Source organism: Oncorhynchus keta, chromosome 16 (assembly GCF_023373465.1).
Source record: "Oncorhynchus keta strain PuntledgeMale-10-30-2019 chromosome 16, Oket_V2, whole genome shotgun sequence".
In the NCBI taxonomy this organism is placed as follows: domain Eukaryota; kingdom Metazoa; phylum Chordata; class Actinopteri; order Salmoniformes; family Salmonidae; genus Oncorhynchus; species Oncorhynchus keta.
Window position 1 is genome coordinate 947,779 of NC_068436.1, and position 24,318 is coordinate 972,096.

At 40.7% G+C, this 24,318-nt stretch overlaps 1 protein-coding gene across 1 annotated transcript; it reads right to left on the reverse strand.

Annotated features, from left to right (window-relative positions):
* Positions 1-339: 339 nt before the first annotated feature.
* map9 (microtubule-associated protein 9) lies at positions 340-21,104 on the reverse strand. Its single transcript, XM_035789044.2, has 14 exons — positions 20,841-21,104; positions 20,466-20,542; positions 14,146-14,230; positions 13,406-13,960; positions 12,972-13,201; positions 10,796-10,907; positions 9,496-9,563; positions 7,112-7,182; positions 5,328-5,490; positions 4,460-4,549; positions 4,030-4,191; positions 3,169-3,314; positions 2,679-2,814; positions 340-597 (listed from the first exon to the last, which is right to left on the reverse strand). The coding sequence occupies exons 2-14, from the start codon at positions 20,538-20,540 to the stop codon at positions 478-480; spliced, it is 2,013 nt and encodes a 670-aa protein (XP_035644937.1). The 5' UTR covers positions 20,541-20,542; positions 20,841-21,104; the 3' UTR covers positions 340-477.
* Positions 21,105-24,318: the final 3,214 nt, after the last annotated feature.

Consider the following 24,318-nt stretch of genomic DNA (forward strand, 5'->3'; position numbering starts at 1 on the left):
GCCATGTCATCATTTTCGGGAATTTTCCAAACTGTTTAAAGGCACAGTCAACTAAGTGTATGTAAACTTATGACTCACTGGAATTGTGATAGTGAATTATAAGTGAAATAAATAGTTAAAGTTTGTTAACAAGAAAATTGTGGAGTGGTTGAAAAATGAGTTTTAAATTACTCCAACCTAAGTGTATGTAAACTTCAACTGTAATATATACATACACACACACAAAAGTGTGTACTGTACATACATAGTATGTATGGCTTTGTTGTGTTGAGTTTCTCCATGTATGAAGTCATGAAGAAATGTGTCATGCAAAATTACATTTCAATACAGAAAAAAGTACACAGTATTCCAAAAATCATTCAATTGAATTTTGTACAATTTCATAAATAACACAATTTCAGTCATGATAAAAACATACAACAATCTAAATAGGCAAACTCCATATTTAGTGACATAAATCCATAGGCTGTGTAGGGATTATTTTCCAAAGGGCACAGTTTTACTAGGTGGACTCCAAGGGGGCGGTGGATCGTCTTGTAGAATAGCTTGTATCTGTCTCTCCTTCCTCTGTCTTGTCTGTTGGCGTTCTTTCCTTCTCTGTAGGAGAATTGCAGACAAAATAGTAGCTCAATTGGCAGAACATTTAATTGTCAACATGGCGGGTTGGGTTCAATTCGGATTGAAGTCAGTAAATTCAGAAAGTGCCTTGAATTTGTCAATGTAAAGTGTAAAAAAAATAAAAACTGCTACTTCAAGCTGTCATCAAGGCAAAGGGAGGCTACTTTGAAGATATACAACATATTTTGAGTTGTTTAACACTTTTTTGGTTACTACATGATTCCATGTGTTATTTCATAGTTTTGATGTCTTCACTATTGATTAAAAAAAAACAAATTTCAGAAAAAAGGCTGTAACGTAACAAAATGTGGAACACCCGCAATAACATCTGCTAAATATGTGAATGTGACCAATAAAATTTGATTTGATTTGTTATTTCTGTATGAGAAAAAAGCTGACGACAAAGTTGCCTCTTTTACAAGGGGATCCAATAGGATGTTGGTTTTCAATGTTGGTTTTCCCCAATTTGTGGGCGTGGTCGAGGGGAATTCCTTATTATTACGTGAATACAGACTGGGACTATAAAGCCGCTTAAATGTGGTCTGTGTGCATACACTACCGTTCAAAAGTTTGGGGTCACTTAGAAATGTCCTTGTTTTTTAAAGAAAAGCTCATTTTTTGACCATTAAAATAACATCAAATTGATCAGAAATACAGACATTGCTAACGTTGTAAATGATTGTAGCTGGAAACAGATATTTTAATGCAAGATCTACATAGGCGTATAGAGGCCCATCATCAACAACCATCACTCCTGTGTTCCAATGGTACGTTGTGTTAGCTAATCTAAGTGTATAATTTTAAAAGTCTAATTGATCATTAGAAAACCCTTTTGCAAGTATGTTAGAACAGCTGAAAACTTGTGTCCTGATTAAAGAAGTAAAACTGACCTTCTTGAGACTAGTTGAGTATCTGGAGCATCAGCATTTGTGGGCTCAATTACAGGCTCAAAATGGCCAGAAACAACGACCTTTCTTCTGAAACGTCCATGCGAGAAATTGCCAAGAAACATAAGATCTCGTATAGTGCTGTGTACTACTCCCTTCACAGAACAGCGCAAATTGGCCCTAACCAGAATAGAATGAGGAGTGGGAGGCCCCGGTGCACAACTGAGCAAGAGGACAAGTACATTAGAGTGTCTAGTTTGAGAAGCAGAAGCTTCACAAGTCCTCAAATGGAAGCTTCATTAAATAGTACCCGCAAAACATCAGTCTCAACGTCAACAGTGAAGAGGCGACTCCGGGATGCTGGCCTTCTAGGCAGAGTTGCAAAGAAAAAGCCATATCACAGACTGGCCAATAAAAAGAAAAGATTAAGATGGGCAAAAGAACACAGACACTGGACTGAACTCTGCCTAGAAGGCCAGCATCCCGGAGTCACCTCTTCACTGTTGACGTTGTGTTTTGCGGGTACTCCTTAATGAAGCTGCCAGTTGAGGACTTGTGAGGCGTCTGTTTCTCAAACTAGACACTCTAATGTATTTGTCCTCTTGCTCAGTTGTGCACTGGGGCCTCCCACTCCTCTTTCTATTCTGGTTAGAGCCAGTTTGCTATGTTCTGTGAAGGGAGTAGTACACAGTGTTGTACAACATCTTCAGTTTCTTGGCAATTTTGCACATGGAATAGCCACAATTTCTCAGAACAAGAATAGACTGACGAGTTTCAGAAGAAAGGTCTTTGTTTCTGGCCATTTTGAGCCTGTAATCGAACCCAAATGCTGATGCTCCAGAAACTCAACCAGTCTAAAGGCCAGTTTTATTGCTTCTTTAATCAGGACAACCATTTCAGCTGTGCTAACACAATTGCAAAAGGGTTTTCTAATGATCAATTAGCCTTTTAAAATTATAAACTTGGATTAGCTAACACAACGTGCCATTGGAACACAGGAGTGATGGTTGCTGATAATGGGCCTATGTAGATATTCCATAATTTTTTATTATAATTATTTTTATCTGCCGTTTTCTGCTACAATAGTCAGTTACAACACTAACCATGTCTACACTGTATTTCTGATCAATTTGATGTTATTTTAATGGACAAAAAAAATGGTAGTGTACATACCAGCCATTTTTCATACATCTCCAAAGCCATCCTATCCTTCTCTTCTTTTTCGTATCTCTCCTCTTCCTCTTTGATCTTCTCTTTCCGACGCTCCGTTTTCACTTTTTCTTGGACAACATCCTTCTTCCTTTCATTCCTATGTAATTTCCAGGGGAAGAGAAAAGGCAATTGTATAGTTTGATTAATTCATATTCTGTATCTATGCCAATACTGTAACGTCCTCTAGTGTAACTGACCAATACAGTTCTGTGATTTTAAAGAGCTTTCATCAAAGCTTGTTACTTTAGAAAAGATCAACATCAAACTGATTTTTGAAAAATAATATGCCACTTAGCAGGCAGATTTACCCACGGTGACTTAGTCTACAGTAGTCAGCATACATTTTAATATGTTTGTGATCACTGCAGGAATTGAACCCACGACCTTGACATTGCTAGTGCCACACCTTAACCAAATTGGGCCACCAAGGACCACCATTTGATGCTCTCACCAATTAGAAATGGCAGATATGGAATCTCTCTTTCTCTCCTCTTCCTTCTCTTCTTTCTTCTGTTTTAGTTTATTTTCAACCTCCTTCTGTTTCGTGTATTTCTCTTTGAGAAGTTCATCATGTCCCTGCTTCCACTTTTCAAAAACCTGCAGGGACATACATTCATAAAGATATGAATAAATGCAGATAATGCATTGAGATATATTCTGTGACGCTTAATAACTACTTAAAGGCCCAGCGCAATCAAAAATGCGTTCTGACTGTTTTATATATACACATTTCCACACTACCAGGTTGGAAAATTAGTGTAAGAGCGGTTTGAAAAGACTGCCTGAAATGTCAGCCTGTTTTTGGTGGGATGGAGTTTTGGCCTGACATCACCAGTCAGTAAATGAGTTATTAGACCAATAAGAAAGAGTTCCAGACCTCTATGCCAATAACCCCTAGTTTTCAGCTTTCCCCTCCCCACTCAGATCCCTCCCAGAATGTTGTTCTTTCATAGAAGCTTTTTGACCTGGGTACTTAATTGTCACTCAGAAATTATTTTATATTGAGATAAAAAATGCTGCATTGGACCTTGGACCACAAACTGGTGCGTTAGCCACCTACTAGCATACCCCGTTCAAAACACACTTCCATATTTTGTATTGCCCATGGGACACATACACAATCCATGTCTCAAATATCTCATGGCTTAAAAATCCTTCTTTAACCCGTCTCCTCCCCTTCATCTACACGGATTGAAGTGGATTTAACAAGTGACCTACAAGAAGGAATCATAGCTTTCACAGGGATTTATCTGGTCAGTCTATGTTATGGAAAGAGCAGGTGTTCTTAATGTTTTGTACACACAGTATATACCTTTTTAGCAGATTCCCTTTTCTCTTCTTGTTCATAAATTTCTCTTTGCTTCTTTTTGATCACATCTTGCTTTTCTTTGACTTTTGCTTTGATGACTTCGGTTTTCTTTTCTTTCCAAGCCTCATAAGAGGCCTTGGCATCGTCCATTTTAGCTTGCTCATCCTGTGGACAGAGGTAATAATGTGTTATTTGATGATTAGCGGTTTTCTTCTTGTATCATTTACTATTAATACACGAGGTGCTCTTAAGACCTACAGGACCTAAAACGGCTGCATTTGTAGTTTAAGTTATGTATAATGCATATACCTTGGGCGGAAAGGTCATTCTTAAAATGAATTATCTTAAGTGTCCATTCAACTATCTGAATATATATATTTTTTAATCTATAAATTAAACTTTTAAGATGCAGTGCCAACATTTTCACCTTTACCTTTCTCCTCTTCTCTTCCTTTAATGTTTGTTCCTCTTTCCTTGTTTGCATTGTCTCTTGCAACTTCTCCCTTTTATTTTTCAGCCATTCCTGTTATTTTCAGAAGATGGTTATGATAGATAGATATATATATACATACACACACACACACACATACACACAGTGATGAGGAAGGGTAGATACAGTGCATTCGGAAAGTATTCAAACACCTTTACTTTTTCAAAATGTTGTTATGTTACAGCCTTATTCTAAAATGGATTTAATAAAGAATGTTCCTCATCAATCTATAGACAATTACCCCATAAAGACAAAGCGAACCGTTTTATTTTTTTGCAAATGTATTGAAAATAAAACATACCTTATTTACATCAGTATTCAGATCCTTTGCTATGAGACTCGAAATTGAACTAAGGTGCATCTAGTTTCCATTGATCATCCTTGAGTTGGATGTTTTTACAACTTGGAGTCACTGGTGGTAAATTTAATTGATTGAACATGATTTGGAAAGGCACACACCTGTCTATTTGCAAAAATGTATTAAAACATTTTTTCTGCTTTGTTATTATGGGGTATTGTGTGTAGAATGATGAGGGGGAAAATGATTTAATCAATTTTAGAATAAAGTTGTAACGTAACAAAATGTGGAAAAAGTCAAGGGGTCTGAATACTTTCCAAATACACTGTATCGTAAATTAATAATCATAACGGAGACACAAAAGATACCATTTCATCTTTCTCATATTCTGCATAGGGCCCAAAGGTTTTCTGCTCAGGTCACACGGTCAGGGAAAACTCCTGCCCCTTATCACAATCATGCATATATACAAAGTCATCCAATCAAAGTCATCCAATCAAATCCTGCCCATACCTGGTATATGGCCGCCCTGAGAGAATCTGCAGATCCGGGCTCTGCTTCCTTCAGCTGCACTTTACGATCCAGAACTTTCAGCGACCCCAAGTATTTAGACTCTGCTGTGTACGAACACACACTCTGCGACTTTCGGGAGCTTTTTGTCAGAGAACTTGAGGGCCTAAGGAAATAAAAACAAAATAGGAATGACCAAGGTTTACCAGAAATGAAAATGATCCCCATGCATTTCTTGTTATTACATCCAATTTTGAATTATTAAAGTGGCTAGAGATTTGAGTCAGTATGTTGACAGCAGTCACTAAATGTTAGTGATGGCTGTTTAACAGTCTGATGGCCTTGAGATAGAAGCTGTTTTTCAGTCTCTAGGTCCCAGCTTTCATGCACCTGTACTGACCTCGCCTTCTGGATGATAGCGAGGTGAACAGGCAGTGGCTCGGGTGGTTGTTGTCCTTGATGATCTTTTTGGCCTTCATGTGACATCGGGTGGTGTAGGTCGTCCTGGAGGGCAGGTAGTTTGCCCCCGGTGATGCGTTGTGTAGACCTCACTACCCTCTGGATAGCCTTGAGGTTGTGGGCGGAGCAGTTGCCCTACCAGGCGGTGATACAGCCTGACAGGATGCTCTCAATTGTGCATCTGTAAAAGTGTGTGAGTGTTTTGGTGACATGCTAAATTTATTCAGCCTCTTGAGGTTGAAGAGGCACTGTTGCGCCTTCTTCACTTAGCTGTCTGTGTGGTTGGACCATTTCAGTTTGTCCGTAATGTGTACGCCGAGGAACTTTAAAAAAACTTTCCACCTTCTCCACTACTGTCCCGTCGATGTGGATAAGGGGGTGCTCCCTCTGCTGTTTCCTGAAGTCCAGGATCATCTCCTTTGTTTTGTCGACGTTGCGTGTGAGGTTATTTTCCTGACACCACACTCCGAGGGCCCTCACCTCCTCCCTGTAGGCTGTCTTGTCGTTGTTGATAATCAAGCCTACCACTGTAGTGTCGTCTGAAAACTTGATGATTGAGTTGGAGGCGTGCGTGGCCACGCAGTCATGGGTGAACAGGGAGTACAGGAGAGGGCGGAGAATGCACATTTGTGGGGCCCCAGTGTTGAGGATCAGCAGGGTGGAGATGTTGTTTCCTACCCTCACCACCTGGGGGCGGCCTGTCAGAATGTCCAGGACCCAGTTGCACAGGGCGGGGTCAAGACCTAGGGTCTCGAGCTTAATGGCGAGTTTGGAGGGTATTATGGTGTTAAATGCTGAGCTGTAGTCGATGAACAGCATTCTTACATAGGTATTCTTCTTGTCGAGATGGGTTAGGGCAGTGTGCAGTGTGATTGCGTTGTCTGTGGACCTATTGGGGCGGTAAGCAAATTGGAGTGGGTCTAGGGTGTCAGGTAGGGTGGAGGTGACCCTGCCACATACCTCTCGTATCTGAGCCGTTGAATTGAGACTCTACTTTGTCTCTATACTGACGCTTAGCTTGTTTGATTGCCTTGCGGAGGGAATAGCTACACTGTTTGTATTCATTCGGTCATGTTTCCGGTCGCCTTGCCCTGATTAAAAGCAGTAGTTATGTTTCAAACAAAGTCATAGTATTTGAAAATAGAATGGAATATCATGTTGCAATACTGTGTAGTAGTTATTAACCTACCAATAATGGAAGATTTTTTTGCATTAAGCATACTACTATAGTTTGCGAAGTATAATATAGTTTGAAGCCATGGGTAAATAGAAAAGGAAGGATTTCCCTGCAAGATTTAGATAAATGTAGAGAGAAATATGGTGTTTACCTGGTGTCGATAGAGTTCTCAGTCACATGGCTGAGTCTGCTTATATGATCTGGGTGATCCTCTGAATCGTCCTGAGAAGAAGCATGAATCCCCTACATGAAAACTCCTGGACCTTATCACAATCATCACAATCACTTATCACAATCACTCTCAATAAGTTTTCTAATCACTCAATTTTCTGTAAATCCCACTCGCTAAAACAGTGTGGTGAGGAGTTTTAGGAAAGAGAAAGTTATAGCTCAGTTTAGTTTTAGGTTAAAATGTCCCTCAATGCAGTCTATGATTTTTACTGGATGGAGCCTTAACGAAACCTGCAACTGTGGTTGGATGTAATTTTATACTGGTGAGTATTGTTAATTTTCCAAAATTATTACAAAGTGGGGTGAAGGTAATACTTTAGGTATATGATAGGCAATACAAAAATATCAGATTTAGTCAAATCAGATGGCATCATCAATAACAAAGCAAATTAAAACAGTAGTAGATTATAGAGGTCGACCGATTAATCGGAATGGCCGATTAATTAGGGCCGATTTCGAGTTTTCATAACAATCGGTAATCTGTATTTTTGGACACCGATTTGCCGATTATTAAAAATAAAATAAAAACTTTATTTAACTAGGCTAGTCAGTTAAGAACACATTCTTATTTTCAATGACGGCCTAGGAACGGTGAGTTAACTTCCTTGTTCAGGGGCAGAACGACAGATTTTTACCTTGTCAGCTCGGATATTAGTTTTTGCAACCTTCCGGTTACTAGTCCAACGCTCTAACCACCTGCCTTACATTGCACTCCACGAGTAGCCTGTGTGGCAGGCTGACTACCTGTTACGCGAGGGCAGCAAGAAGCCAAGGTAAGTTGCTAGCTAGCATTAAACTTATCTTATAAAAAACAATCAATCTTAACATAATCACTAGTTAACTACACATGGTTGATGATATTACTAGTATATCTAGCATGTCCTGCGTTGCATATAATCGATGCGGTGCCTGTTAATTTCTCATTGAATCACAGCCTACTTCAACAAACGGGTGATGATTTAACAAGCGCATTTGTGAAAAAAAGCACTGCCGTTGCACCAATGTACCTAACCCTAAACATCAATGCCTTTCTTAAAATCAATACACAAGTATATATTTTTAAACCTGCATATTTAGTTACTATTGCCTGCTAACATGAATTTCTTATAACTAGGGGTATTGTCACTTCTCTTGCGTTCCGTGCAAGCAGTCAGGGTATATGCAGCAGTTTGGGCTGCCTGGTTCATTGCGAACTGTGCGAAGTCCATTTATTCCTAACAAAGGCCGTAACTAATTTGCCAGAATTGTATATAATTATGACATAACATTGAAGGTTGTACAATGTAACAGCAATATTTAGACTTAGGGATGCATCAGTTAGATAAAAAACGGAACAGTTCCGTATTTCACTGAAAGAATAAACGTTTTATTTTAGAAATGTTAGTTTCCGGATTTGACCATATTAATGACCTAAGGTTCGTATTTGTGTGTTATTATGTTATAATTATATTTGATAGAGCAGTCTGACTGAGCAGCAGCAGGCTCGTAAGCATTCATTCAAACAGCACTTGTGCGTTTGCCAGCAGCTCTTCGCAATGCTTCAAGCATTGCGCTGTTTATGACTTCAAGCCTATCAACTCCCGAGATTAGGCTGGTGTAACCGATGTGAAATGGCTAGCTAGTTAGCGGGGTGCGCGCTAATAGCATTTCAAACTCGCTCAGACTTGGAGTAGTTGTTCCCCTTGCTCTGCAAGGGCCGCAGCTTTTGTGGAGCGATGGGTAACGATGCTTCAAGGGTGGCTGTTGTCGATGTGTTCCTGGTTCGAGCCCAGGTAGGGGCGAGGAAAGGGATGGAAGCTATACTGTTACACCGGCAATACTAAAGTGCCTATAAGAACATCCAATAGTCAAAAGTATATGAAATGCAAATGGTATAGAGAAATAGTCCTATAATTCCTATAATAACCTCAACCTAAAACTTCTTACCTGGGAATATTGAAGACTCATGAAAGCTGGTGGTTCCTTTTAACATATGTTCTCATGTTCTGACCAAGGAACTTAAACGTTAGCTTTTTTACATGGCACATATTGCACTTTTACTTTCTTCTCCAACACTTTGTTTTTGCATTATTTAAACCAAATTGAACATGTTTCATTATTTATTTGAGGCTAAAATGATTTGATTGATGTATTAAGTTAAAATAAAAGAAGTCATTCAGTATTGTTGTAATTGTCATGATTACAAATAAATAAATACATTTTAAAAAATTAATCGATTAATCGGTATCTGCTTTTTTTGGTCAACCAACAATCGGTATCGGCGTTGAAAAATCATAATCGGTCGACCTCTAGTAGATTACTTACTTGATATTCTTCAAATGATGTGGAGTATTTTCCATCCTTTGCCTTGCTGTCTTCTGAAGTATGTCCATCTGTAAAAAGAAATTGAGTTTTTAGAATGTGTTGGATGTTGTCCATGTTGTCCTTCTTGAAACAACTTAGACAATTAAACCCACTATAGCAATGTTTACACAGTGTCTTTGCTTATAACCTTCTGCCTGGGCACACACATTACCTATCAAGTCCAAATTCATATTTTAAAACCATTTTTGAATACTGCAGCTCACAAATGCATAGCGTGCATCAGGTAAACACGAGTCATATACAGTAGAAAACCTGACAGATTGACCAGGTGAATCCAGGTCAAAGCTATGATCCCTTATTGATATCACTTGTTTAATCCACTTCAAATCATTGTAGATGAAGGGGAGGAGGCTGGTTAAAGAAGGATTTTTAAGCCTTGAGACAATTGAGACATGGATTGTGTACAGTGGGGCAAAAAAGTATTTAGTCAGCCACCAATTGTGCAAGTTGACACAACTGTGGGAAATATTGGGAATCAACATGGGCCAGCATCCATGTGGAAAGCTTTCAACACCTTGTAGTGTCCATGCCCTGACACATGTAGGCTGTTCTGAGGCCAAAAGGGGTTGCCATTCAATATTAGGGAAGTGTTTCTAATGTTTTGTACACTCAATGTAAATAGAGTTAGGCCAATGTGGCTGAACGTGTCGAGTGCCACTTTTTCCTCTATAGCCCTTGCTAAGTGATAATCAACGCTTCTGCGTTGTGCTGTTCATTTCTAATAGTTTTCAAAACCTATGAAGATGTCCAGTAAAAGCAGATATGCTTTCACTGTTGACACTACAACACATGAATGCTAATCAATAATATATATTTTTTTTCTGTTTTTCTTGTTCACAGCGGGTCATTTCATAAGAGACCTGTCAGAGGCGCTCTTGTAATTGCATCATCAACATTACAAGAATAAAGTTCAAGGTTATATGGGCGCTAGCATGGTGGCCATTCTAAAACCTGGCTTAACTCTCTCTCTATATGGCTCTGAGGTAAACACTAAGGGGAAGTTTCCAACCAGACCCAGAATAAATCTATGCCTGGACTAAAAAGCATGCTTATGAAAGAATCTCCCTTGAGTGTGCTTTTTAGTACAATAGACTAGGTTTGGGCCTGGGAAACCAACCTAAACTTGCTTTTCTGTCTAGGACTAGGTTTAATCTGTGTCTAGGAAACCGCTCCAAATGTTTCTTTCTGCTTAAATTACAGATAGCTAACAATACTTGCAAATGTCACCCATGCTTCTTACCTCTACTCCAGGTGCCATCAGTAGATTTGTACAGCGAGTTTGACTGCCGACCTACGGTTGAAGAGGACGATTTGCGGAGTTTAGATGAGATGGAGTGGTCTCCTACGGGGCCCTGTGGTGAAATACAAAAATACAATATGACTTTATTGTCCAATGTGAGTCCGAAATGTGCATTTTTGTCATATGGTCATCATCCAAAGGTTGTGATAAGGACCAGCTAATTGATGGTGCCGTTGTTTTTGACTACCATTACAACATTGTCTGCATTATCTAACTGATCTATTTGCCACAGTTTATTATGACTTCTCCTCAAATATGTTACGATAGTGACAGATGTGATAAGTATAAATCGGAGTTGAAAAAGAACGGCCATTCCTCCCTCCCTTAAGAACTTCTGACAATCTGAAAGGACTGAGACAGGTATAAGCAACATGGAAAAAATCCCATTCTGTCCATCTGCGGCAAAGGTAGAGTTACTTTCAAAATCCATATGGCTTATACCCATCCCAAGGCACTAGCAGCTGGGTCATAGAAATTGACCACTAGTATAGATAGTAGGGATAATAAAGATGTAGACTCTTAGATCATCTATAGGTAAATGCCAAAATAAAGGAAACAAACAGTGTCTTAATTAGGTCGTTGAACCACCATAAGCCGCCAGAACAGCTTCAATGAACCTTGGCATAGTGTCTGGAACTATTCTTCCACGAGAAATTCCATCACTTTGTGTTGTGTTGATGGTGGTGGTGCATAAGTGTCCGATTGGGTTGATCTCTGGTGACTGAGACGGCCATGGCATATCGTGAAACAGTCTTTGTCACTGTAGCTCCTGCCAAACGTGCCCAAACAATCACCCCTCTTTCAAAGTCACTGAGATCTCTCCTTCCCACCGTAGCAAAAATAATGGCCAACTGTGCCTGCCCAGAATTTTTATACATTAATTTGATTTATTTGACCTTTATTTAAATAGGCAAGTCAGTTAAGAACATATTCTTATTTTCAACGACGGCCTAGGAACAGTGGGTTAACTGCCTCGTTCAGGGGCAGAACGACAGATTTTTACCTTGTCAGCTAGGGGATTCGATCTTGCAACCTTTCGGTTACTAGTCCAACGCTCTAACAACTAGGCTACCTGCCGCCCCATACATGACCCCAAGCATGATGGGATGTCAATTCGACACCTGTGTGGAAGCACCTGCTTTCAATACACTTTGTATCCCTCATTTACTCAAGTGTTTCTTTTATTTTGACAGTTACAGTGGGGCAAAAAAGTATTTAGTCAGCCACCAATTGTGCAAGTTCTCCCTCTTAAAAATATGAGCCCTGTAATTTTCATCATAGGTACACTTCAACTATGACAGACAAAATAAGAAAGAAAATCCAGAAAATCACATTGTAGGATTTTTCATGAATTTATTTGCAAATTATGGTGGAAAATAAGTATTTGGTCAACTACAAACAAGCAAGATGTCTGGCTCTCACAGACCTGTAACTTCTTCTTTAAGAGGCTCCTCTGTCCTCCACTCATTACCTGTATTAATGGCACCTGTTTGAACTTATTATCAGTATAAAAGACACCTGTCCACAACCTCAAACAGTCACACTCCAAACTCCACTATGGCCAAGACCAAAGAGCTGTCATAGGACACCAGAAACAAAATTGTAGACCTGCACCAGGCTGGAAAGACTGAATCTGCAATAGGTAAGCAGCTTGGTTTGAAGAAATTTACTGTGGGAGCAATTATTAGGAAATGGAAGACATACAAGACCACTGATAATCTCCCTCGAATCTGGGGCTCCACGCAAGATCTCACCCTGTGGGGTCAAAATGATCACAAGAATGGTGAGCAAAAATCCCAGAACCACACGAGGGGACATAGTGAATGACCTGCAGAGAGCTGGGACCAAAGTAACAAAGCCTACTATCAGTGGCTGACTAAATACTTTTTTGCCCCACTGTACCTGTATATCTCTTTACAATTCTATGGTGTCTTAGCCTGGCCCCCAGATCTGCTGTCTTGCCAACTCCTACTGTATTGTCATAGTCAAGCCAAGCAACAATGTCCATCTGACAAAAACAATAGGAGTTGGCAAGATGGCACAAACAAACCGGGCACCAAGTTACCCGTTTCTGGTCCAGGTCAAAGTATCAATAAGACAACATCACGTTACTCACTTGTCGACTATGACTCCTGGCGGATGTTTTGCTAGAAGATGAAGTAGTGGGGGTGCTGGCCATCTCACCCTGGTCAATAGAGGAAAGAGAGATGGACACAGAGGAGGTGGGGGGTCTGCTAGGAGGAGTTTCCTTGTCCACGGCGACAGGCTCCGCCTCGGTTTGACTGCTCACCCTCAGGGTCCTCTGCCTGGGTTTGGGTCTGGGTGGCTCATTCTCGACAACGCTGTCTGAATGGGAAAGGGATTAGACAATAACACCTAATAATTCCTAAGACTATAGCTACAAACAGATATGATAGCTGACAAAAATAAGATAACAATGAACCAATGTCACCCACAAATTGTGTCATGACCATATCAAATACATCATACATAACATTGTGCATATTGATGACAGGAACAAGCTATGAATTGAAGGAGATTTGAAGAAACCTGTCAAGGATGCACATCTGATGAGTGGCAGTGGAGTAGCTAGCTTTCCTTTTCCTCCAGTCCCCGATTCTTTGCTCTCCACACTATTTTCAGACGGCAAGGGCAATGGGGTTTCCAACAGACCACCATTAGATGGCAGGGGCAAGGGAGAATCCCAATGGCTGTTGTTCTCTGAAGTTGATTGTAATGGGGATTCTGTTTGACTTGGTTGCGAGGGTAGGGAAAGAGGAGATTTCAATTGACTGTTCTGTGATGCCGAGGTTTCTGTGTAGCCTTGATAATGGTTTTTAAAGTGCAGTGAGGAGTCCGAATCCTTCTGGTCGCTGCTACCTCCAATAAAGCCGTCTGTTTGTTCATTTTTATGTGGGTCAGGTGTCGCCAAATCTTGTAAGGGGGAAGTGGCCTTTCGTGTCTTCATGAACGACACTCTAGTCGGCCTTTTGCTTTCCTCCTCATCGTCCGACAGGTTAAAGTCGTTGATCTTGGCTTTGTTCTTTCCAGCCTTGAAGGTATCGATTCTCTTTTTTCTTGAATTGAGAAGTTCTTTCAACACCTCTAGGAAAATAAATACAAACACATCTGTCAGTAATTTGGTGGTCAATTTATAACAGTGTTGCCTAATGTAAAATGTCGCTTGCCAATATGAACTGATTGTGTAATAGGGGAGATTTAAGATCACTGAAGTTCAGATTTCAAGTGATCGATGTATGTGCCACTCATTAGTATGACTAATGTCTTACCATCTTCATCAAAGTCATCCGAATAGGAGTATTGGTCAGTCTTTTTTTTACTTGCTCTAGCAGAAACAGCTGCCTCCAGTTCATCCTAAGGGGGGGTGCAACTCAATATTAGGAAGGTGTCCTTAATGTTTTGTACACTCAGTGTATTTCAAAGCACTCTCAGTAGACCATTTAAAAACCCTTTTGTTCATAGGCTACTTCTGTCTAATGGCCAGGATAAAAAAAGACGCATCTACGCGATACTGCTAAATCAGCCTTGATTAAGAGGAGGGTAGGCTATGCTTGGTTTGGGGAGAAACCAAATGGGGGAACCAATTGTTTTGTTATGTTTCTAAATACGAGATTCACCGGCACATCTCTCCTTCCATGGACACTGCGCGCCATGGATGGATAGGCTGCGCTTCTTCTGCTCTCAAAATCCATGCCATTATCAACTGCGCTACGTTAAGACCTGCTTTTTGTGAGTCTTAACTTCTCATTAGCGCTGCTTGAAATTGTCCCTTTTACGGAAGACAGGCGGAAGACAGAGGGACCACTAGTGCTAATTAGCTTTCTTTTGTGTAAAATGCAACTTTTATTTCAGCACCCAAAGAAAAGCTTAAAGTTACACAGGACAAACATAGGTACAAGGTAAGCATTAAATAATGGACATTTTTATAAGTATCGACTGATAGCGGTACACTCCGCAGACACTCATTGCAACTCCATTGAGATTTGGGCCTATAATAGAGTTGTGTTTACTAAGCTAGGCCTATACCTAGACCTATACCTTCAAGCCACAGATGAAAGGTAGGCTCTCTTTGTTCTAGCCTATGACTTAACCTCTTGAAAAAAATACTACAGTTTACCATAGAATACTATGAATACTATAGTACTTACTACAGAATTGTGTAGTAAAGTGTAGTGTACTGTAGAATACTAAAGCAAATACTACAGTATTATTGACTCAAAAATCCCTGTAGTTAAACTACAGTAATGTCCGCAAAAACACTACACTTGTATTATAAATACTATGGTATCCAATTTGTATAAAGGCCTACCCTGCCCATTCCCCTCCCGCATATCCCAATTTGTGCCACCCATAAGTGAGAAACCTACATACATGCCAAGTGTAGACCATATATTGTGTTCCCTACAGGTTATAAAAGAGCAGAATCTCTTAACTATCTGTTTAGATCCCAGTCCTACCTACCTACAGGTTACGGAAAATGTGCTCTTTTGGTATTTCTCCAGTAGGTTCTTTTTTTTTTTTTTTTAACAATAAACAATACACATACAAACAACATCATACATCACCCCTGCCCAGACCCACGAGCACACACTCCCCATCTCCAGAGCGCGCATTACTTTCTGCCACATGGCCTGAAACTGCACCATTTTGTTTCTCTCCATAGCCCAAGTACTTTCAATATTTAAATAATAATTCATTTGATTTTTCCATTGTGTTAATGATGGCAGATTGATTTCCATGTTTTGAGTATACGTTTTTTTTCAAGATGAGTTATGAGAAGAGAATCGTCCAACCCATCGGGTATCTCACTACACCCCCATATGGCATGTCTTGAAATATGCAGACAAACGGATGAAAAGTACATTTACATAGTGATATTTCTGACAGCCAACTTTCTAGTTCCGACCCACAAAACTTCCAGAATTTATACCATTCCCAGAAAGCATGGATTATTAATTTACACTTAAGACGTGACTGCCATTGTGCTGTAGAATTTATGAATTTCAAATTCAATTTTATTTGTCATATGCGCCAAATAAAACAGTTGCAGACCTTACAGTGAAATGCTCTGACAATGCAGTTAAGAAAAATATTTTAAAGTACAAAAAAAAAGTACTAAATAATTAAAGAGCAGCAGTAAAATAACAATAGCGAGACTATATACAGGGGGTATCGATACAAAGTCAATATACAGGGGCATCGGTTAGTCGAGGTAATTGGGGTATATGTACATGTTAGTGACTATGCATAGATAATAACAGAGAATAGCAGCAGCGTAAAAAAAGAGGGGGCGGAGGGGCAATGCAAATAGTCTGGGTAGCCATTTGATTAGCTGTTCAGGAGTCTTGGGGGTAGAAGCTCCGGTACCGATTGCCGTGCGGTAGCAGAGAAAACAGTCTATGACTAGGGTGGCTGGAGTCTGACAATTTTTAGGACCTTCCTCTGACAACGCCTGGTATAGAGGTCCTGCATGGCAGGAAGCTTGGCCCTAGTGATGTACTGGGTTGTACGCACTACCCTCTGTAGTGCCTTGCGGTTGAGGGCCGAGCAGTTGCCATACCAGGCAGTGATGCAACCCTGAGGGGGAATAGGTTTTGTTGTGCCCTCTTCACAAATGTCTTGGTGTGCTTGGACCATGTTAGTTTGTCAGTGATGTGGACACCAAGGAACTTGAAGCTCTCAACCTGCTCCACTACAGCCCATCGATGAGAACGTGTGCGTGCTTGTTCCTCCTTTTCCTGTAGTCCACAACATTCTCCTTTGTCTTGAGGGAGAGGTTGATGTGCAGGCACCACACGGCCAGGTCTCTGACCTCCCTATAGGCTGTCTCGTCATTGTCGGTGATCAGGCCTACGACTATTGTGTCATCAACAAACTTATTGATGGTGTTGGAGTCGTGCCTGACTGTGCAGTCATGAGTGAACAGGGAGTACAGGAGGGGACTGAGCATGCACCCCTGAGGGGCCCCCATGTTGAGGATCAGTGTGGCGGATGTGTTGTTACCTACCCTTACCACCTGGGGGTGACCTGACAGGAAGTCCAGGATCCAGTGGCAGTCCCAGGGTCCTTAGCTTAGTGATGAGTTTTGAGGGCACTATGGTGTTGAACGCTGAACTGTAGTAAATGAATAGCATTCTCACATAGGTGTTCCTTTTGTCCAGGTGGGAAAGGGCAGTGTTGAGTGCAATAGAGATTGCATCTGTGGATCTGTTGGGGCGGTATGCAAATTGGGGTGAGTCTGGGGTTTCTGGGATAATAGTGTTGACGTGAGCCATGACCAGCCTTTCTAAGCACTTCATGGCTACAGACGTGAGTGCTATGGGTCGGTAGTCATTTAGGCAGTACCTTAGTATTCTTGAGCACAGGGACTATGCTACTCTGTTGAAACAGGTTGGTATTACAATGTTAATCAGGGACAGGTTGAAAATATCAGTGAAGAAACTTGTCAGTTGGTCAGTGCATGCTCGGAGTACACATCTTGGTAATCGGTCTGTTGACCTGTTTTAAGGTCTTACTCACATCGGCTACAGAGAGCGTGATCACAAAGTCATCCAGAACAGCTGGTGCTCTCATGCATGTTTCAGTGTTACTTACCTCGAAGCGAGCATAGAAGCAATTTAGCTTGTCTGGTAGGTTTGTGTTACTGGGCAGCTCGTGGCTGTGCTTCCCTTTGTAGTCTGTAATAGTTTTCAAGCCCTGTGACATCCAACAAGCGACAGAGCCGGTGTAGTATGGTTCAATCTTAGTCCTGTATTGACGCTTTGCCTGTTTGATGGTTTGTCGTAAGGCATAGCGGGATTTCTTATCAGCTTCCAGGTTGGAGTCCCACTCCTTGAAAGCGGCAGCTCTACCCTTTAGCTCAGTGCGGATGTTGCCTGTAATCCATGGCTTCTGGTTCGGGTATCCACATAGTCACTGTGGGGACTACGTCACTGATGCACTTATTGATAAAGCAAGTGATTGATATGGTGTACTCCTCAATGCCATCGGAAGAATCCCGGAACATATTCCAGTCTGTGCAGCTCATTGAGTGCGGTCTTAGTACCAGCATCGGTCTATGGTGGTATGTAGACAGATACGAAAAATACAGATGAAAATTCTAGTTAGATAGTGTGGTCTACAGCTTATCATGAGATACTCTACCTCAGGCGAGCAAAACCTCGAGACTTCCTTAGAGTTTGTGCACCAGCTGTTGTTGACAAATATGCATAGGCTGCCCATTGTCTTACCAGAGGGCGCTGTTCTATACTGCTGAAAAAGCTTAAAACCCGCCAGCTGTATGTTAATCATGTTGTCATTCAGCCACGACTTGGTGAAACATAAGATATTACAGTTATTAATGTCCCGTTGTTAGGATATACATGCTCGTAGTTTGTCTATTTTATTATCGATTAATTGTACGTTGGTTAATAGGACCGATGGTAAAGGTAGATTACCCTCTTGGCGACAGATCTTTACGAAGCACCCGGACCGTCATCCACGATATCTCCTTTTCCTCCTGCGGAGGAGATGAGGGCCTTGTCGGGTATCTCGAGTAAATCCATCTCATCCAACCCATTAAAGAAAAATGATTTGTCCAGTTCAAGGTGAGTAATCGCTGTTCTGATGTCCAGAAGCTCTTTTCGTCATAAGAGACGGTAGCAGCAACATTATGTATATGCGAAAAAACAAACAAAATAACACAGGTTCACTAATGTGAGTGGGCCATTGCCAGAGGAGAGAGAGCGTGACATTTCAGCAGTAGGTGTGAAATAATGACAGACAACAGATGAACTAGATAGCCAATTCAAAACATAACTTGTAGCAATTTCTTGCTAGTTAACTACAGCTAAAGTATTGGTGTCATTGTCGCCTTTCCACCAGCACTGTAGATAGCCTAAATAATATAAACGCAACAATTTCAAAGATCTTTCTGAGTTATAGTTCATGTAAGTATATCAGTCAATTGAAATGGATTCATTAGGCCCTAATCTATGGATTATACATGACTGGGCAGGGGCACAGCCATGGGAGGGTGTAGGCCCACCCACTAGAGTGCCAAGACCAGCCAATCAGAATGACTTATTCCCCACAAAAGGGCTTTATTTAAGACAGAAATACTTATCATCGGATGGGATCATGCACGACAACCGTCCAGTGTCAATAATGCTTACTTGCTCATTAGACATGACATATAATAGTCATTCAAATTTGGTTAAAAGTCATGGGAAATTGGTATAAATCCTTAACAGTGAATAATCAGAAGTCTCTATTGCATAATGTCATTTGTTTGTGAATTTTGGTGAACATTTTCTAATGGATCAACATGGAAAAAGACAGCTCCTAGACTTCTTTCATCCCAAGTCAAGCACCGTCTCTTTTGTATAATACATTTGCTTATTAAGTGTACATTTTTGTTAACTGTTATTTCGTTATGTTCCAACTTTCTTGTGCCAACATCAGTTCTTGGTTACAATAGTTTATATTTTTTTCAAGGAGACTGTCAGTTGTATATCTTCCCTATCATATAAAAATAATTTAGGGGCGGCAGGGTAGCCGAGTGGTTAGTGTTGGACTAGTAACCGAAAGGTTGCAAGTTCAAATCCGCGAGCGGACAAGGTACAAATCTGTCGTTCTGCCCCTAAACCGGCAGTTAACCCACTGTTCGTTCCTAGGCCACCATTGAAAATAAGAACTTGTTCTTAACTGACTTGCCTAGTTAAATAAAGGTAAATACATTTTCTGACTCAAATAAGATTCCCTTAAGATAGTTCTCATGTCCAAAAGACTTCAAATTTTAAGATACGTAACTTTTAAGTTGCATGTATTTGAAACTATCGACATTGGTCAGTCCATAATTACTTTTTAATTGCGTCATGGAAATACATGCATTTCCTGTTAACAACTCATTTAGGGTTTCTATGCCGGTAAATTCTGAAAAGCTATCCAAGGATTGTTCCTTAAGGTTGTGTTTTTAGGAACTGATATTGTTTGTTTTTATAATGATGGCCTACCCCGGCCAAACCCTACTGACGCTGGGACAATTGTGTGCCGCCTTATGAGACTCCCAATCACAGCCGTTTTTGATACAGCCTGGAATCGAACCAGGGTCTGTAGTGACACATCGAGCACTGAGATGCAGTGCCTTAGACTGCTGCACCACTCGCGAGCCCGTATTCTGGTAGAATACGTTTCATTTTCTGCCATATTGTTAGTGTTCTTATCTATGAAGTTGATCATATTTAAAAACTTAACTCCAGTAGGTTTCCTCAAGGAGAATCACTTCTATGTCAAAGATAATAAAACAAAAACACTACAGTACATCAGCAAAAACACTCCAGTAAATACTACAATCTGCAAAAACATGACATTTACTATACTAGTTATTTTACTACAGTATTTATATAGTTAACTGTAAATACTACAGCATATACTACAGTATACAGTAAATACAGCAAAAAAATACTACAGTGAATACTATAGTATTTATATCATGGTATAGTATTTTTTTATGTTGGTATAGGCCGTTAGGCATATGACGAGTACGTTAGTAATGCGTGCTGAGCAGAGACAGTAAAAAACAGGCGTTGAATAAGCAGTTTATAGCTACCTGAAAATGTGTTCTCCTCGACGCCTTCGGGCTCTTGGTGTAAGCCAGTGTTGTACTGAAGTCTTTATCTGCCATTCCTGGAAATCAGAAAGTTATTTTGAGATGCCAGCCATGTGAATAGCTTAGTTATCTAGCCAAGCTAGTTTAATTCGCAAGCTACTGGAAGCTATTTGTCTTAGACAAAACGCATTGCCATACAAATCAATGTGACCTTGGTTAACTCTGGTTTTGAATAAGCTAACGTCAGCTAGCTCACCCAGCCCACTATCTTTCTAGGGAAAACGTGATTTAGCTAAAGCTGCAAGAAATATCCTGCTATCTCATGAAAAACAACTAGCTAGCTGTATGCTAACGTTAGCTATTTAATCTTTATACCTCAGTTGATTTGATCTTGTTTGTCAAGAAGGTAGTTTGTTGCTAAAACAACATGTTTCACTGAATGAGGGGATTCTCTTAAACTGGCCTGGGCGCCCGGGTTTTCGTAGTTTGCAGCGGGTAAAAAACTATAGCATTCGTTTTGGAACCAGACTGCCCCCACCCCTCGTGTCACGCGACGAACCATAGGCCGGTTCAACGCTGGCCAGGGTATTTAACAGAACTCTGCAATTGTTGGGTCGTCACTAGTTACCACAAACACAAAGTCATACACCGTAACTAAGGAACTGTTTCTGGATCACTTCCGTGTCACGTTTTTCCTCAAGGTTGGAATTTCATAATAAAGGTTCCCTATACATAAGTGTAAAACACATTCATGCAACAATATTTTATTTTAAAAAAAACTTTTTTTAAAGGCAATTTAAAGGAAAACACGTACACTTAATGAAGTACTTTGATCTATTTTACTTCCCCAGAGTCCGATAAACTTGTGGATGCCATTGCATGTCTCTGCGTCCAGTATAAAGGAAGTGAGAGGTAGTTTCGTTAGCCAACGCGAACAGGCATTCGTCCAATGACTCGAAGTCTACAGGAACAGTTAGCGTGCTATCGGTTCCCACTGGTTACTTAATAAATTAATTCATTGATGCATTCATTAGTTAGTTAATTGCTAGTTAGCAATTGTTCTAACGCTACTTAGCAACTTCCTAAAAATGGTATGCACGAGTTCATCCAACTCTGGGGAAGTTTAATTTTAAAAAATCCCGAAGTATCTTAAGCACAATACATGGACTGTACATAGAAAAATGGGATCCTATGATGAATCAGAAATCAGTATAAAATGCATGATATAGAATAAATAAATAAAAATTCTTGAAGTATTGACAACAATAGCGAAGTCCCCTTATACCTAGTATTGCAAGTTTAATGTACAGTAGATTGTTATCGTTGTGATAGTCTCTTTTATGAGGTTTCTGTGTTTTACATTATAGCCATTACCATATATATGATTCAATATTATCTGCTGTTGGCTTGTGTGGATGTATGTATGTGTTATGCAACATAGCTGACTTGAAACATTGTTAAAAGCTTCAGGGCCATGGGCCTTTCTCATGATGGACAAATACAGAAGCACAGGAACTGTCCAATGAGTTGGGGGGGGGGCACATTCCGAGCGTGGGGTTGCAGAACAAGCAGTCTTTTGTTAGATAACAGGAGCCAGGTGCGAGATAACGGTATGGAGCATGAGCGCATGGATGTTCTTCACAGCAACAGTTACATCTATCAACAGAAGCGCCAAGAGGCGGGGACCCGCCTGAGCGCCTGCAATAGGCTGAGCAAGTTTAAACCACACCCAGTCTCTACTCTGACAGGCCGGCTCGGAAGCCGGAACTACTACTGTCATCAGGGTATATTATAATATATTTGTCAGGAACAAGTCAGTTCTCTGTTTTGCCCTGCGAGGTGGGATAGAGAGCCTGTATATACGAAAATTGCATTTACCACTTATTGCTTAGCTAATAAAAAATACATAGTATAAAATCGGTGACTCATTGTCATATTTATCCTGATACCAGATTCGAATTGACGCAATTCTAACACTTTGTGATCTTTTTGTGATTGTCTCTTATCACTTTCAAAAAGTACTTTCAGGGAAATGTGTGGGACATCACTGATCCATACAAAATACTACATCATGTCAAGTGGTGGCCACTTTTCTGCCAATCAATCAATATCATTTTGGATAAACAGGAAAGTGTTATTATTATTCCATTTTGGAAACTCAGAATATTGCAAGCCTACTGTCATTGTTACATGTATCTGCCTTGATTTGAAGACTTGACCATTCATCATGTAACTTTACTGCTTATTCCAAGTCAGGGAATTTGTATTTGTTTTTATTAGGGATCACCGTTAGCTGTTGCCACTCTTCCCGGGGTACAAACACACCATATAAAAATTAAAAATAGTACATCATAAAACATTACCACACCACTACATATCCACAATACAAAATGCATAATACCAGTACACAACAATTTTACAATGTGCGTGTGTGTAGAGTTCGTGTGCTAGCGCCTATGTGCGTATACGTGTGTCTGCACCTTTGTGTGTTTCTCTTCACAGTCCCCGCTTGTATCAATTACCTGATGTGGAATAGAGTTCCATGTAGTCATGGCTCTATGTAGGACTGTGCACCTCGCCTGTTCTGGACATGGGGATTGTGAAGAGACCTCTGGTGGCATGTGTTGTGGGATATGCATGGGTGTACAAGCTGTGTGCTAGCAGATTAAATAGACAGCTCAGTACAAATAGTCTGTCAACTCTTCTTACAAAAACAAGTAGTGATGAAGTAAAGCTCTCTTTCCACTTTGAGCCATAAGAGATTGATACAAATCATATATATTTCGGGACACTGTAAAGTCCATGGCGAATAAGAGCACCTCCCCCAGCCGCCCACTGCACCACCGATAAATCTATGATAATAGATCATTTCAATAAGCATTTTTCTACGGCTGGCCATGCTTTCCACCTGGCTACCCCTTCCCCGGGCAACAGCTCTGAACTCTCTGCAGCAACTTGCCCAAGCCACCGCCCCCCCGCTTCTCCTCCACCCAAATCCAGACAGCTGATGTTCTGAAAGAGCTGCAAAATCTGGATCCCTACAAATCAGCTGGGCTAGACAATATGGACCATCTCTTTCTAAAATGATCCACCAAAATTGTTGCAACCCCTATTACTAGCCTGTTGGATTGGAAAGCTGCCGCTGTTATCCCCCTCTTCAAAGGGGGAGACACTCCAGACCCAAACTGTTATAGACCTATATCCATCCTGCCCTGCCTTTCTAAAATCTTCGAAAGCCAAGTTAACAAACAGATCACCGACGATTTCGAATCCCACCGTACCTTCTCCACTATGCAATCTGGTTTCCGAGCTGGTCATGTGTGCACCTCAGTCACACTCAAGGTCCTAAACAATATCATAACTGCCATCGATAAAAGACAGTACTGTGCAGCCATCTTCATCGACCTGGCAAAGACTTTCGACTCTGTCAATCACCTCATTCTTATCGGCAGACTCAATAGCCTTGGTTTCTCAAATGACTGCCTCACCTGGTTCACCAACTACTTCTCAGATAGAGTTAATTGTGTCAAATCGGAGGGCCTGTTGTCCGGACCTCTGGCAGTCTCTATGGGAGTAACACAGGGATCAATTCTCGGGCCAACTCTTTTCTCTGTATATATCAATGATGTCGCTCTTGCTGCTGATGATTCTCTGATCCACCTCTACGCATACGACACCATTCTGTATACATCTGGCCCTTCTTTGGACACTGTGTTAACAAACCTCCAAATGAGCTTCAATGCCATACAACACTCCTTCTGTGGCCTCCAACTGCTTTTATGTGCTAGTAAAACTAAATGCATACAATTCAACCGATTGCTACCCGCACACGCCCGCCTGACTAGCATCACTA

What these genes read in the sequence shown, in the direction of transcription:
- map9 (XM_035789044.2), bottom strand. Translation starts at nt 20,540, where the DNA reads ATGGCAGATAAAGACTTCAGTACAACACTGGCTTACACCAAGAGCCCG. An exon ending in TGATGGCACCTGGAGTAGAG is followed by an intron (nt 9,564 to 10,795) that starts GTAAGAAGCATG and finishes TTCTTTTTACAG; the next exon opens with ATGGACATACTTCAGAAGAC. An exon ending in AAAGGGAATCTGCTAAAAAG is followed by an intron (nt 3,315 to 4,029) that starts GTATATACTGTG and finishes ATGTCCCTGCAG; the next exon opens with GTTTTTGAAAAGTGGAAGCA.